Source organism: Antedon mediterranea, chromosome 2, assembly GCF_964355755.1.
Source record: "Antedon mediterranea chromosome 2, ecAntMedi1.1, whole genome shotgun sequence".
In the NCBI taxonomy this organism is placed as follows: domain Eukaryota; kingdom Metazoa; phylum Echinodermata; class Crinoidea; order Comatulida; family Antedonidae; genus Antedon; species Antedon mediterranea.
Window position 1 is genome coordinate 24,145,690 of NC_092671.1, and position 15,856 is coordinate 24,161,545.

A 15,856-nucleotide genomic window follows, 5' to 3' on the forward strand; every position below is an offset into this window, starting at 1 on the left:
TGTTTTCACCCCTGTATGTTTGTGTGTGTGTTTGTGTGTGTGTCTGTGAACAGCCTGGAGGCCACAGTTTTTATCCGATTCTAACCAAATTTGGACACAATGATCTATGCCCAAAAAGCTCGGACGAGTTTGAATTTGAGGGGGAAAGGTAATAGGTCAAGGTCACAACTAACAAAAAACTATTTTACTGCCTAGAGACCACAGTTTTGATCCGATTCTCACCAAACTTAGCCACAATGATCAATGACACATCATATAATTGTGGTTAAATTTTGAAGGGTCAGGGTCAAAGATCAAGGTCCACAAAAAACAAACAAAAAAAGTAATAAAAAAAACAAAAAACCCTCAGTGGGGCTTGAACCAGCGATCTCAACTGTGAGAGGCTGGATACATAACCATTACACCACACTGTCATCCACAACTTTGTAGTGTGCAGTTAACATATTTACACTTAGAACTAATTAAAAAAAATGTAAAAAAAAAAATATTCAGGGGGAATTTTATGTAGGGGAATTTTACTGTAGGCGGAGGTTTGTACTCTCGGAGTACCCTCTAGTAATATAGATAAATTAGTACTCTTAATTGTAGACTAAGTGGTTTGTGTCAGGGTTGCCAATGTAGAAACATTATCTTAGTTATGCGGATGATCTTGTTCTACTTCCCCACCTCAGTTGCTGGTCTCCAGCGATTAGTACGTGTTTGTGAAGAGTTTTCGCAAGAGAATGATGTTTTATTTAATGATAAGAAATCTTTTTGTATGCGTTTCTGTCCTCGTACTTTATTTATTTATTTATTTATTTTTTATTTATTTCATGTGATTGCAGTGATGAGACTTGATTGAATTGATTGAAATTTATATTCAAAGTCAGTACAGATCTTTGTGTATTAGAAGCAACTCACTCAATCGCAAATTTATGAAATCTTCTACCAATGTTAAATTTTGTCTCTTTAGATCTTACTGTATTAATATGTATTATGCAGCCCTTTGGTGTAACTATAGTATGAAGACTATAAGATCTCTTAATGTATGCTACAATAATGCTCTGCACCGTATACCTCTAGAAGTAGTAGTGCCAGTGTAATGTTTATTGAACATGGTGTCCCTTCCTTTAATGAGTACATATGCGAAAATCTACATTTCATGCAACGTATGTTGAATAATGGTAACATCCTTGTTGCTTGTGTTTGCAAACATATGCTCCATAACTCCAAAATGTATTTTGTAGATGGAGAAGCATTCTATATACTTAAGTTTAGAGTTTAAGATTTTTCTTTTTCTGTTTATAAGTTTTTAATATGGATGACAGGGGCGGATCCAGGATTTTGAAATAGGGGGGGCGTAGGTTTGCGAAACACTGGCTGGGGGCCAGCGCATTGTAAGTCGTTTAAAACGATTTACAAACAATTCATAATGTCATTTACCAAACACTCTAAAGCTCGCAAATTACGACATGTGGAACATGCAGCTGATACTTACCTAGGGTACTAAAGCAAGCTAACAACTTGCCTGTACTTTACATCTAAATTTTTACAACGCGACGATGTTTTTCAGCTTTTATATAAGCATAAACTTGTCCTAGCCTAGGCCGGTATTATTTTCTTACACGCGCGCCGGGTCGATCGCGGTGACGTCTACTTCTTCGCATCCATCATCCATGCAGCTAAAGTAAAATGACGTCACGTTAAAGCGAGTCGTCACAGAGTCTCATGCATATTAATGAAGCAAACTTGCTGAGAGTGTTTTCCACCACCACGCAACACATGCGACGCGAGATTTATCGAAACTCCGAGCCATCGACTGACGATCATGTTTTTGACAATTAAAATCACGGCATATTCAACGACCTGGTTTAAACGATCGTTTAAAAATTAGCGGTCCGGCTCGATCATCATTACATTATATTTAGTGATTTGAAAAAAACAAAACACCCCTTTTGTCATCGCGATTTGTTTATGAGACTCATCGACGGAAAAGCAAATAAAACACTACAAGGCCCGGTCATGAAATGCTGCATGCAGCATTGTTAATATTTTAATAGTAATATGTTTTAATAAAATATAGGCCTAACGGGATAATTTTCATAGGCACTACAGTCCTAGCCTTTGTTTTTATTGTATTTAATAAATGGGCGCGTAGTGTAGCACTGACCATGTGACTTCATAAACTCTATTGATCGTCGGAGGTACGTACCGCTACTCTACAACGGGAGTGACGATCACAAAGGATGCCGACCTGCTTAGTAAAACGCGACCAAGCTCACCACGTGGCTTTTATCAACTTGCTCCTTTTAGTTTTACACTTAACTGTGAATGATCGTTGGTAACGCTAGAGATTGATAGTACACAAAGGATGTCGACGTACATGCTTGGTGAAATGCGATCAAGCTGACGATGTGCTCCGACGTACTATTTTCACTATGAAAATGACCGTCGAAACGATACGTGTTTTTAAAATCTATTTAATTTAAAAAAAAAAAAAAAAATCTTTAAAAAATAGGGGGGGCGTACGCCCCACACGCCCCCCGCTAGATCCGCCACTGGATGATATTTCCGAAATAAAAAGAAATTGAAATTAAAAAGTTTTTATGCAAGAATAGTCAAAAGAGTAAATCTAAATACTAACATAAATTTATATTAAGTCTTGTTAAATGAAAAACATACCTTTAACTGAAGGATGTGAGAGGAGATTTTCATTGAAAAGCCTCTTCCAGCCAAGGTACCAATTTGTAACCTCATCATAATTTGGACTGTTGCCAAGCCAGGTATTAAGTACATTCAACCACTTGGGGAAAAAATTCTTCTCAAGTAAGCCTACCATGCTTGGTAGAGGTGTTAACTCATCCCATGACATCACCCAGTGAAATGGCTCTACATTAAAAGCAAAATCAAAATGATGCTAACAACTGAAAAAGACATATATTAGCTTTATCATCATATTTTTGTTCAAATCAAATCCAATCAACTTTAACAAACAAGAAAACAACAGATACTTTGCTATAAATGCTATTTGAAACATATTTGCTGCTTACAGTAAATTACTTTTTTTGACACTAGGGACACCCAGTTTTGCTGAAATTAACTCATTTTTACTATGGCAGTGAGAAGCAGTGATTTGTGCACAATTTACAGGCAATGTTTTTTAAATCACTGTGTAGCTCTGTGCAGTATATCAATGATCATTTTTATTTAACCTTATTTATAGAGGTGATGATGAGTTATGATTGTGTCTATGTGTGACAGTGGCTGTGTGTATACTAGTAAACCGGGGTAACACCCTACTTGATGTACTAGGTTCATTAAAGGGCACATGAGCCAGATGTGTACACTGGACATACAGTTTACAGTCCTTATCCGAGAAGACTTGTTCTACCACCAGAACCAGTGGGACTCGAACCCTTGCCAATGTTATGGCTATGTATTATCTGCTTGGCCACTCACTCACTCATATTATGTTATATTGTGCAAAACAAATTCTGTCAGCATATATATCCCTTAATAAATCATTCTTTTCTAATATATGCTTGGAAATGAGACAATTTGGTGTTCAGGATATACATGTTTTTGGACATAATTCTATACTAAATTAAGAATAGGAGTGATTTTCGGACCGAAATTCTGAGATTCTATATTCCAGTTTGTTGTATTTGGAGACTGCATTCTATCGAAAGTTAATATAAAAACAATAAATTGTAAATGATTCAAAACAATAACAGCAACGTACCAAGATGTTGTTGGTAAGGATTGATTAAAAACTCTTGCAAGCAAACTGCTAGTTTTGGCAAGATATTTCTAATCACAAATGTTCCCATTGCTCCTTTGTTAAAAACTGGTTTCCACGGCATTAAGATAGTTTTCGCTGACCCATCACTTGGGTGCCAGTTTATCAAGCAATTGGCAAGTTTTTGCCGGATTGGTACATATAAAGGTTCAAGTTTCAGCTCTGTAAAAGAATGCAACAACTTAAATAATAATACTGTATTTATACAAATTAAATAAATGTTGCAGGGCATTTATTTATTTCCTTAAATAAATGCCCCACCTGCATGCATATTTACACAACACATTTCTATTTGTAGTAGAATTCATTGACTTCCATGATCTACAATTGACGAAGGATTTGTTACTCATTTTTACTGTATTTGATCACTTCTTGAAATTGTGTTGTGTTGTATTTTGTTCATATCTAGCGGGTATTTATTTGATCATACACGTTACCATATTACACCAAAAAAAAAAAGCTTCCTGAACAATAAACGCCCTGGCCGTTTATTTAAATAAGTACGGTAACAAAATTTATTTGGTCACCAATGAATAACAATCAGGAGTGAAAATAGGCTAAAGCTCAAAAAGACCCAACACTGACTCCATAACAACATGTCTATAAAGGCACTGGTTGCTACTTTGAACACAAATGATTAATTTGGCACATGAACGCTAGTTGATCATACCCAGTACCGTTTTGATCGTGTTATCATTCGGGAAAACACCTCCCAACACTACTTCACAGTCATTCTATGTGATTACATACTTAGAATATTATATCATTTATGTGCCATTTACTCTACATACACAAAACACTAATTATGTTTCCAAATTTATAAATGTACACATACCCATAAATGGTAACCAGGGATGTAACCATGAGTGAATTGGAACTGGATCTGTTAATGGATTCCATTCATCTACCTGTCGTTGTAGCTTGGGATAAATCAGTTGATCCTGAATGTTTATGGTCACCCAACTTGGAAGCAATGGAGCCCAAGCATTCAGTAGACCTTAAAATAATAACACAAAACTATATGATTATGATTTGTTTATTTACAGTGTTTATTTTTACAATTAGATCAAATAAACCAAAAGTTTATTTATAGTCAGGTACCTCATGTATGAAAATAGGGGTTCCATAGGATTTTAATGCCCAAAGTGAGATTTCACTTTATTATGGTGCTAGGATACCAAAATGCAAGGTACCAAAATTTCATGATTTTTACGACCGGATTGCTATTTTTTTGGTACTATTGACCCTTGACCTGGACTCATACTGCATCTTAAAATTGGCTGGTCATAGAAATTTAAAAATGGTCTCAAATTGCTCAGACCATACATATTTATATTTATTGTAATGCAATACTTTGTTAGAAAATGACCGGAAGTAAAGTTAATGACCATTGACATAGAGAATAGCTATTTACAGTAGAATTGTAATTCTCGAATGGGATTCGAACAACCTCCAGATCACTAGTCTAGCATTCACTAGGCTAATTGATGATGCGCATTTAGTTGTCTTTTCTAAACTCACACATTTTCAAAGACTGGTTTTAATTGCCACTTTGAACCTCTATAAATGTATTTTATTGAAGATTTCTGATTTGGCTAAAAGTAGCAAATGCCAAACTTAGATTGATGGTAATTATCAGGAGGGTATCTTGCAGATTTTGTTTTGCCCATGACGGGTTTTTATTTATTTGCTCATCTGATACATTGCCATCAAGCTTGGCTTGACGCAGATGACCCAATAACAGAGAATAAAAGAATGTAATTAGTTAGAATGTAAAGACAAAATTCTGCATTTAAATAACGCACTTTTCCTGGATCAGGCTCTACTGTAGAACAGAAGGAAAAGCTGTTAAAATGGATTGGTGGTCTTGTTGGCATTACTCTCAAGATGAGGTTTCCCTTGAAAAAATGATTACTACCTTGCTGCACAAACGACTGACTAGATGGATTTCCTTTTTTTTTTTCAGGGGAATCAAACTCACTCAAATGGCAGTCAATTGGAAGATTGCTTTTCATATCTCAAAACATCCAAGAAGCAGAACCAAGAAATGTCTAACCAAGCACTCAAATTGTCATCTATGACCACTTAATAATGTATGGCTGGCAGTACAGTAGTTCAATGTATGAGAAACCTCTATATATGAAAATGTTTCAAGAAGAACAAGCATAAAAGGTACAAAAGTTAAAGAATCAACCACTGTCACTCCTTGACCGACTTAGTGGCGACGAGGATGCCGACACCTTAATTCCTCTGCATGGTATTGATCCAGTTTCTTATCAAGAAAAAAGTATAGAGTATCACGATGTGACAACACAAAGATAAGGGTGCTACATGGTTGTTAGCCAACCAAAAAATGCTACTATGTAAAGATCTGTATTTCTATCAAATTATGTATCTTAGCTTGATTTTGTTTAACCTAAAGCTGTAGTTGAAGAATAAATAGAGTAAAAAATAAATATTTAGTGATCTTTTGAAATTTTAGTTTGTTTTTATTGAAAATTATTAAGTTTTAAAATGACTACTTAAATAAACCTATTCTAAACCATTGGTGACCTTAGAATCATTCAGACAGGTTGAACGCATTTTTTGGTTGCGCTAGCAACCACGCAACGCCACCTACCGTCGTGACATCAGCACCGTGATACTCAATAGCAAATTAACATTCCAGAAAGGGTTCAGGAAGAATCTATTGGACTACGTAATTTTAGTGCAGTGGATGGAAGTAAAATTAATACAGTGCGATGAATTTCTACTGTAACTTTTACTATCGTGATAACAATATGTATAAACCCATTTTTTAATCCTTACCACAAGTAATTACCAATACATCAAGTTCATGTTTATTAGGTCAAAAGTCAATAACTTTACTTCCAGTCATTTTTTCACAAAGTATTTCATTATAAATATCTAGATCCGAACTTCTCTTGAGGAGGTATTGCGACTCATTAACAAGCATTTTAGCCACGGGATCCTCAAATCATAACTAAATGCCCTTCCACGTCCAATTTCAGAGTACGGCTTACCCGCCTGGCTACCATATGAGAATGGCGATATGACGGCATCATATGATGACCACATGCTGTATGGATCGGGATATCCCACATCAGTGGAGACTTATTGATCTGAATATGTGTTCTTTGAAAAATATCGCCCTTCTATGTCCAATTTTAGAGTACGGCTGACCCGCCTGGCTACCATATGAGAATGGCGATATGACGGCATCATATGATGACCACATGCTGTATGGATCGGGATATCCCACATCAGTGGAGACTTATTGATCTGAATATGTGTTCTTAGAAAAATATCGCCCTTCTATGTCCAATTTTAGAGTACGGCTTACCCGCTTGGCTACCATATGAGAACGGCGATATGACGACATCGTAGGATGACCATATGCTATATGGATCGGTATAACCCATATTTTGATACCAACATCTTGTTGATAGACCATAGGGTTACGGAGACAGGGCGAATTGGGCACTATTTTGAAATGTGGATCATGGTTACAGGTATTGTAAAAATGTGTTACCTAACATTTTTGGTATTCTTGTACTGTAATAAAGTGAAATCTCACTTTGGGCATTAAAATCCTACAGAATTACAGGACCCTGACTATTAGAATAATTTGAATCGTACACGTCTGGTAGTACACATTAAAAAGCAAGTGCATCTTAAAATGCAGATTAGCATGGTGTACTGGTCCATCTCAGCCCTTGTATGGTGGACACTGCATTCTGTGGCTGCCCTGGTTCCATGAGAAAAAAAAAATTATGTACTACATTAAAGTCTCTACAACAAATGCATACCACTTACCAATAATTGAATCACAGCTTTTGATATTACAGTTTGTGACCGTTCTTCTAAATATTGGCATCCACAATTCCCAAATTAATCTTTCATAAACAGTAATGATGTGTCCTGATTCTAATTTCATACGATTGTTTTTGTTGTCAAGGAATGCTTTTAATCTTTCAAATAGAGGAATATGCTCTTCATTGCTCTGCATTGGGTCCCAGAAGGCAACTTCCGTTTGTACCTAGGAGACGAAATCATGTAATTTGTGTTACTTTTTTATTTGAACATTAATTTATTGCAAGTATCATTTTTAATTTATTTATTTCAAATTTCACACTAAAATCAATATTGACCATTGACCATTGTCTATAGATTAACATGGGCAAATCCCAACACAGAAGTGGTCAATACAATAGTAGTGTTTTAATACTGAATTATGTTAAATTATATGCTTGTTTAAAGAAACTAAATGTTACTTACTAAAGGAAAGATAATGTTGACTGCGATCTGAGGAATCTGAAAAACTCTATACTCATTTGCAAAATCCATCTGCAATTCTTTAAAGATGTTTTCACAGTCTACTAATGTCAAAGGGTTCGCAGAAGCTGGTTTACTGTTTTCTTCACACCTACCATGTTTACAAATTTATTTAAAAAGTAAAATAATATTAACAACAAATAGATACATTCAGATTATGATATTACATTTTCTTTTTAAGATTGTTCAATGTGCTTGTGGGATATAATAACACATAACAGCTCTTTTTAAAATAGAGAAACACCTTTTATTTTACCATGCAGATTAATTAAACTATGTAGCATTTTGATACAACAAACTAAAGATGATGTGATGTGATGTTATTTATTAATAACAGCATTGTTCACATTTGACGAGCTAGACAGATATTATACCACATAGGCAACGTTCATAACAAAAATACAATAAACAATGGCCTATGATATTCCTAGCCTATGATATCACTAGTGATGGTTTATTTGGCCATGCCATACCAATAATCTTCAAACAAAACTAAATTACCTTTCAACAATTTGCATGACCTTCTTGAGTCGTATGACCTGTTGCTTTTCTTGTTGTAATATTCCACTGATTTTTCGCTTTTCATGTTCTAAGTTTACAATCATGTCCTGCTCATGTTGCAGCCTAAAAAAAACTTACTTCATTCAAAGAGGAGTACTACAGAAACTAAGAATATTTTGTTTGTACTAGAACTTTGTTATTTTTGTTATGAAAACACTTTGGTTGGATCATTTAAAGATACTGCTAATATATATTTCAAATTTCAAATTGTGCACTTATTGCGCAATTTGTTGAAAAAAAATGTAACATGAAACATAGTAGGCATAAAAGAGGAAGCCGTGTATTCACAAGGCATTCCTCGACAATGTCAGCTCATCCACGGAACGATGGGAGGATTGTTGTTTTTTCTGTCTAATTTATTGTCTTTTTATTATAAAACAGGCCTAGGCCTAGAAAAATCGCTTTATTCGATATCTTGATTCAAATTGTGCAAATCGCAAAACTAATAAGAAACATTTCTTACTGTCTATTATTCTGTATGATTTGTTGTTCAGCCATGTCTACCAGCAGATCAATGTTATGTTGTAACTCAGGCATTTCAAATGCTCTTTCATCATTTGCTAATGAATCAAATGTGTCTTCTGGTCTGTCATGCTGTTGACCTATCTTGTCGTAACCATCAAGTACCCTCTGCTCAGGACCGGTCATGTCAATTACTTTCACACCTGAAATAGTAGTTTCACCAGTAGCTTTTCTTTTCTTCATTTTACCAGACTTTATTACCTCTTCAGCTGTCTTATATACATATGAAGGCTTCTTTCTTGTCTATATTGATAAAATTAAGAAAACCTTCTTTATGTTATAATTTTGCAACATCTACAAATTAGAGCTAACATCACAACTTAATTTACACAATCATAGAAATATTGATGAGCAAATAACAATTACTGTCTATATTTTCTCACCTCAGCTCCAATTTTCCACTGTTGCAATTCTTGTTTAAATTCATTCTCTTCTTGTTCATCTTGATCAACAGGTCTGTATTTTTTCGATATGCGGACACCTTCTGGACCATGAGCACCTATTGCTCCTTTGCCAGCCCTTTTCTTTGCCTCTACTGGTCTTACTATGCCTTGGTTGTCTTTACCCAAGCCTTTACCAGGAACATATCCCATCTAAAATATTTAAGAAAGGTTTAAGGGTTTAAATGTAGGGTTTCTTCCACATTGTGAATCACATAATCAAATGTTTTTTTCTTTCAAAATAATAAGATAATATAATTTCAGTATTAAATGATAGTTGTAACATTCAACAGTATATATAATATATAAAAAAATAGTGTTCAAAGTTATAAATTAATCTTTTTAAAGTGTTGCTTATCACTTGGTGTACAATAAAAAAATGGTAAAAGATTGAAGAAACAATATGAGTTGGTTGGACAACATAGCAATGAAAGACAAATGGAAATCCACTAGAAGCAATTGCAAGTGTGTGAAAGCAAACTTGACTGAAAATGATGTTTGAATGAACCGAATGAAATTATTTTTTCCCCCATTACTGCTAAAATGAGAAGTTAGGCTGTAAACCATTTGAAAATGCAGCGCTCCAATTTTGGACAGGAAGAAAAAGAAATATAGATGACTGTACAGGTTGATTTTCAAACATTATCGCAGAAATATTGGGACTCATGTCCTCGCTACAACTTGACACAGGTTGATGGTTTGTAGGTCTAGGACAACACATCAATTGACCTGACCTAGATTATGTAGTGTCTTTTGATGTCAGACGAAAAGGTTCATTGGAATAGTTTACTGAATATCATGTTGCCCACAATTCCTCCAATCAAATTGCCAAATTTACTTCGGTTTTTTATATTAACTTACATCTTTCATAAGTTTTTCTCCTATTCCTGTAGTATGCCTTTGCCAGTCACCCATGTTTTTATCTGGATGCATCAACTCCTGATGTCGTATGTCAGCAGTTGTTCGACCTTTGTTGGCTTTTGGTTCAATTACAACACTGGCATTTACTGAACATGGTTTATCCTGTAAAGTACAATTAAAATATTAAACCAAATAATGATATAAATAGGATAAATAAAAGAGTAATAAAATCGTAACTTTTAGATTCTGTGAAAAACATTAAATAATCCTTTTATTTAGCACATCATAAGTAAAAAATTCATATATAAACAGACAGCATCAAATTAATTGGTATGGCAATCATAAACTTTTCAGTGTAATTTGCAATTTTAAATTTAACATAACATTGGTTTTTAATTTTCATCATTTAAGAAAAATTCAGAATGTCCATTATTTAAAATGTAGATGCCATAACAAATGATGGTTTGTATTTGAAAAATGAAATTCATAAACACACTCTGGAATTGCGTTGGACGATCCATTTTATGTAAGAATTGATGAATTATCTCTCTATACTACAGTACCATCTAAAATTTACACAACAAATCCAATGCTACTATGTAAGTTAGAATACATTGCTATATTTACAGTTTTATCTGCTGTTGCTTTCTTGCCTCCAACTATAAAATTCATTTCCGTTGCTAAATCTGAGGTGTTACCCTTTCCCATACCAAAACCTGATCTTGTTTCTTCTTCCTCATCACTCTCTCTAGCCCAGATACCTAATTAAAAATAGTATTAATTCAAGTATACCAGTCTTTCAAATACTAGCAGTTTGTGATTGATGTTTTTCAAATTACAATTAAAAATTCAATTCCCAATTTATATAAAGCTTTGTCTACACTATCAAATTTTATGTGAAAACAAAATTTGATGTGCCCATATATGGATATGATGACGTCATATCACACATCATTAAATTGTATAAAAAAATGTTGAGCATGTTCAACTTTTTTTGATGTAGTCTATCAAAAATCTGTCAAATTTTTATATTGACCAATCACAGCGTGTTATTTTTTTATCAAATTTATTAAATCAAGCTCGCTCTCTCCGTATTTTTGTTTCTTGAAAAAATGTCTTCGCGACGATTTTCGACGGAAGATAACAAAAAATGTATTTCCCTGTACTGTATTTGGTTCCACCTGTTTGTGGGATACCAAATGCAGGGCCTACCGTGATAGGGTCAAAAGACAGCAAGCTGTCTAACAAATTGGAAAAAAATTTGATTCGGAAATGCCTGGTAAACACTACTTTATTTAGTCATATACAGATAGCGCATAGTAGGCTTAGCCCCTAGCTCTCGATATTACGTTACTTAAGTTCACATACGCCCGCAGAGTACGCCTCCCGCTCCCGATCGATAAATAGGTCAACCACCTTCATCTAGCAAGCTACACCACCGCACACACATACAACCGCGGAGTACTAGCTAGGCCTATAACCATGGAGGAATTATTTAAAACAATTAAAACATATTTTAATAATTATATTATTATTATAAAATATAATTCCTTTATGGTATCGCCAACTATTCATGGAGAAATAAAGTTAAATTTCTTTCACCATGAATCCAACTAGATAGGGCCTACGCCTAGGCTAGGCCTACATACTACATACTGCATGCAGTATGAGTATTTCCCTCGTCAGACTTTAGTTGAGACTCCAACGGGGGAAATACAGTGTAGGGGGCCCAGTCTAGCTAGGTCATAGGCTTAGGGTCTACTAGGGCTAGGCCTAGCTAGATAGGATATGAATGATTGTGAGTGAATACTTCCTAGGCCTAATTAATATAAGAACGCCTACTATTACTAAACTACTAGAGGCCTAGGCCTTAGGCTAAATACTAAATAAGCATATAGGCCCTAGGCCTAAAGAAAGTAGTAGCAATGTAGCATGCTCTATTTTAATTATTAGTTGCAAGGATTAAGATGTAAATAACTTTAATAATCTAGGTTAGATCAAATCTTCAATGAATATTTGTTTATTGAAATCATATTTATTTACAACATTTATGGCTGCGTTATATTACAGAAACTGAAGTTAAAAGCATAATTAATACCTTGATGCTTTAATGAAAGCAATAAAAGTGGGATTGGGTCTGATTGCTATGTTTCAAGATGGCCATTTTATAACAGTATTTCCTTCTTAGCAGATCATATAACCCCACGGAAATCAACCTCATCTGTTAGTAAGTTTTTTTTAGTTGTTAAAACATTAACACTAGCAAAATTTGTAATGGTCAATTATATTACCGTGGAAGAGGTTCCACGTCATTTACATATTGACAGAATTTTTCTCTAATATCTTTAGCAATTGATGTACTATTATTGCTGCCTTGACTATGTAAGTTCTGAACCTTGGATACTGCTTCCGCTGATATTTCCTACCCATTTGCCCATAAGTAATTGTGCAGTACACATGTGAATAGAACAACCTTCTGGCAATTAGAAGGTACTAGCATTATTTTAGAGTAAAAGATTCTGAATCTGTTAGCAAGATGTCCAAATACATTTTCTACTACTCGGCGGCCTCGGCTTAATCGGTAATTGTATGCTCTCTTTTCCCTCGATAGTCCTCTTTGAGGGTATGGCTTCATAATGTTCTTGTGTAAGGAAAAGCATCATCAGCCAGTATGACATGAGGTGCCACTATATCAGATCCTGGCAACTTGCAAGGTTCTGGGATGTTTAGCATGTTGCTTTCTGATGTCAGTGCCTGCCAAAACGTTGAAATTCGCAGCACACCACCATCACTGATCCTTCCGTTGCAATCAATGTATAGAAACCTGAAGTTAGCATCAACTAATTCCATCAGGACGATAGAGTGGGTCCCCAGTAATTGTAATAGTAGAAACCAGACTTGGGAGGACATCTATGGACCCAATACAATTGGGAAACTGCCATTTTTGGAAATAATAATTTGAAATTGTTTTCCACTCATCCTGTGTTGATAGAGTCTGAAAAAAAAAAGATGAAAATTTCTATTAAATATATATAAATCCAAAGGCAAATTACTGAAAAAATGACAATGCTGTGGGTATCAGTTGCTGGATCTCAATGGAGATACAAAAAAAAAAAGCGAAAAGCTAAATCAAAATGATAAAGTAAAACAGCCAGAAAAGTTAACAGAGTTTTCGGGCAACACTAGCCCTTCATCAGTGCAAGTGAAGGAATTTAGATAACGTCATAGTATAAGAACTGGCAAGTGCTGCCTGGGGGGACAGGAATAAAAGAAATAAAACAGACAGGGTGGAGTCTAAATAAGAGTAGAAAACAAAGAAGGCAGCTTGGTAGAGATATAAACAATTTGGAATGAAACTAAAAAACATTAATATATATATATATATATATATATATTTTTAGATGAATCCATGTATCATCTCTCCAAGCCAGGAACTGGGATTAGATTCTGTTCTAAATTTACCAATACCAGAACATCCCCTCTTCAAGAAAATTACTCTCTCCCAGAAATGTCCCCTCTCTCATCAACAGAATTGTTCTCCATACCACCAGTTCCACCAATGGCAACTCCATGTAAAAAAGTTTTTTTAGTTGAATATGCCATTTTAAAGTTGTATTGTCCCGTGAAACACAAAAAATGACGGTCAAAATATTTTTTATTTAAATTGGCCATATCATAGTAATATTACAGTTATTCACTTTAAGTCTAAAATTTGAACGAAAAACAACAAGTTTACGTAATTAACAGGTAAATTAGTTTGATTACATTTCAAACCACAAGTATTATGCATGGGCTCAAAAAATTGGCCGCATATGATAATCAACTCACTTAGAAAGAAATAAACAAGCCAATAAGATGTTCATACATAATTCATTAGCAAGCGCGTTGCGTTATTAAATATGTAAAATTGAAAACTTTGACTGGAAGTCAAAGTTATTTTTTGAACAAAAAAACGTCTGTAATTCAGTTAAATGGTTTTCAAAGGGACAATACATCTTTAATGACTCATAATAGTTATTCACTTTGACCAAATTTATTCATCTGAAAAAACTGTAATTTAATGATGATGCACCTACTTGGTGTGCTATCGTGAAGTGAATTATATGGTTTAATGCTTGTAAAGTAATATAAATTGTTAATAAAGTGAAAGTGTTTTTGGACATTATATGTTGTGTTTCCTTGTACTTCATACCATGACTTCAACACCATACAGTATTAAGGAGGTAGATATTTTTAAATGTGTGTGTGTGATCTCCTACCTTCAAGTACTCATCCTTCATTGTACTGTATAATATTTAGTACTTTACATTAAATTTGTTTAGGGGAATCTTACACAAGCTTGGACTATCAATATAGGATTTCTAAACAGTTAATAAGCAGATTAATACCTGAAGTATGTGAGGCAATATAGTCTAAAAGATGAGTACTTGAAAGTAAGCGATCACTTACAAAAAACGCATTTCAAAATATTTTACTATCTCAACACTTTATGATGTTGAAGTCATGGTATCAAAGAAAACAGTAATACATATAATCACTTTACTTTATTGACACATTCCATCAAAATAACATTGTTATAAATAGCAACAATTATGAATATATAATTTATTGCACTCCATAATGTTCTCAATACTTTAGTATATATTACTTTAAAATGAAATTAATATTTTTTAAATTAAAGAAGGGAATGGGGCTTTAACAGTACGATGGCTGCTCAACGTATCTTTACTGCTATGTGTCTCTTTTTGTGTTTTGCATCAACTATTGGTGTTATTAAACCTTGTCTATCGAATTTAAGTAGGACCCGGAACCCACATTTTAGTTTTCAGTGCAATACCTCTATACAAATATGTTATACTTTGGACGCAAATTTGGACCATTTGCTAGGCTCAACTTCTGCATTATGTTGCGAGTGCTCGCATGGTGTGGAGTGCACTGTAGCCCTGGATCGACTAAGGCAATGGGCTCAGTTCAGTACCTTGTTTACTAGGCCTAGGTGGTCTATTTTAGCATTTGCCTATCTAACAAAGCCTAAAGGTAAACGAAAACATGCTATTAAATACAGTGGAGCTAGGGTTCCTTACTATTCAAGTTATTATTGTTCATCAAGTTTTCAGCCGGAACTTTCCTTATGCGGTGATATTGAACAAAATCCAGGCCCCGCAGAGGAAAACAAGGACAGGGCTAGAGATAACACAAACACAAGTAATAACAGTAATAATCCAACATTTTATTACCAAAATATAAGAAGCCTTAAAAACAAGATGGACACATATCATTCTGAACTAAATGTGCACCTCATTAATAATACGTTCGACTTTGTTGCATTTACCGAGACTTGGCTAAATTCAACGGTTCT

At 34.5% G+C, this 15,856-nt stretch overlaps 1 protein-coding gene across 3 annotated transcripts in view; it reads right to left on the minus strand.

Moving 5' to 3' along the window:
• The window catches only part of LOC140040742 (tuftelin-interacting protein 11-like), a 57,327-nt gene that overhangs the window by 8,564 nt on the left and 32,907 nt on the right, over positions 1 to 15,856 (minus strand). For 2 of the 3 annotated variants that reach the window (XR_011842769.1, XM_072086900.1), the window contains exons 3-12: positions 11,125 to 11,258; positions 10,498 to 10,659; positions 9,580 to 9,789; positions 9,138 to 9,439; positions 8,615 to 8,737; positions 8,057 to 8,204; positions 7,595 to 7,817; positions 4,614 to 4,775; positions 3,722 to 3,940; positions 2,662 to 2,868 (exon numbers count right to left, since the gene is read on the minus strand). Coding sequence is in view for 2 of the 3 variants with exons in the window: in XM_072086900.1 (XP_071943001.1) it covers positions 2,662 to 2,868; positions 3,722 to 3,940; positions 4,614 to 4,775; positions 7,595 to 7,817; positions 8,057 to 8,204; positions 8,615 to 8,737; positions 9,138 to 9,439; positions 9,580 to 9,789; positions 10,498 to 10,659; positions 11,125 to 11,258 (1,890 nt within the window). In the remaining variant the exon portion in view is untranslated. Of the gene's footprint in view, positions 1 to 2,661; positions 2,869 to 3,721; positions 3,941 to 4,613; positions 4,776 to 7,594; positions 7,818 to 8,056; positions 8,205 to 8,614; positions 8,738 to 9,137; positions 9,440 to 9,579; positions 9,790 to 10,497; positions 10,660 to 11,124; positions 11,259 to 12,595; positions 13,357 to 15,856 lie in introns of those variants that run through there. The other variant, XM_072086901.1, reaches the window with a different exon arrangement.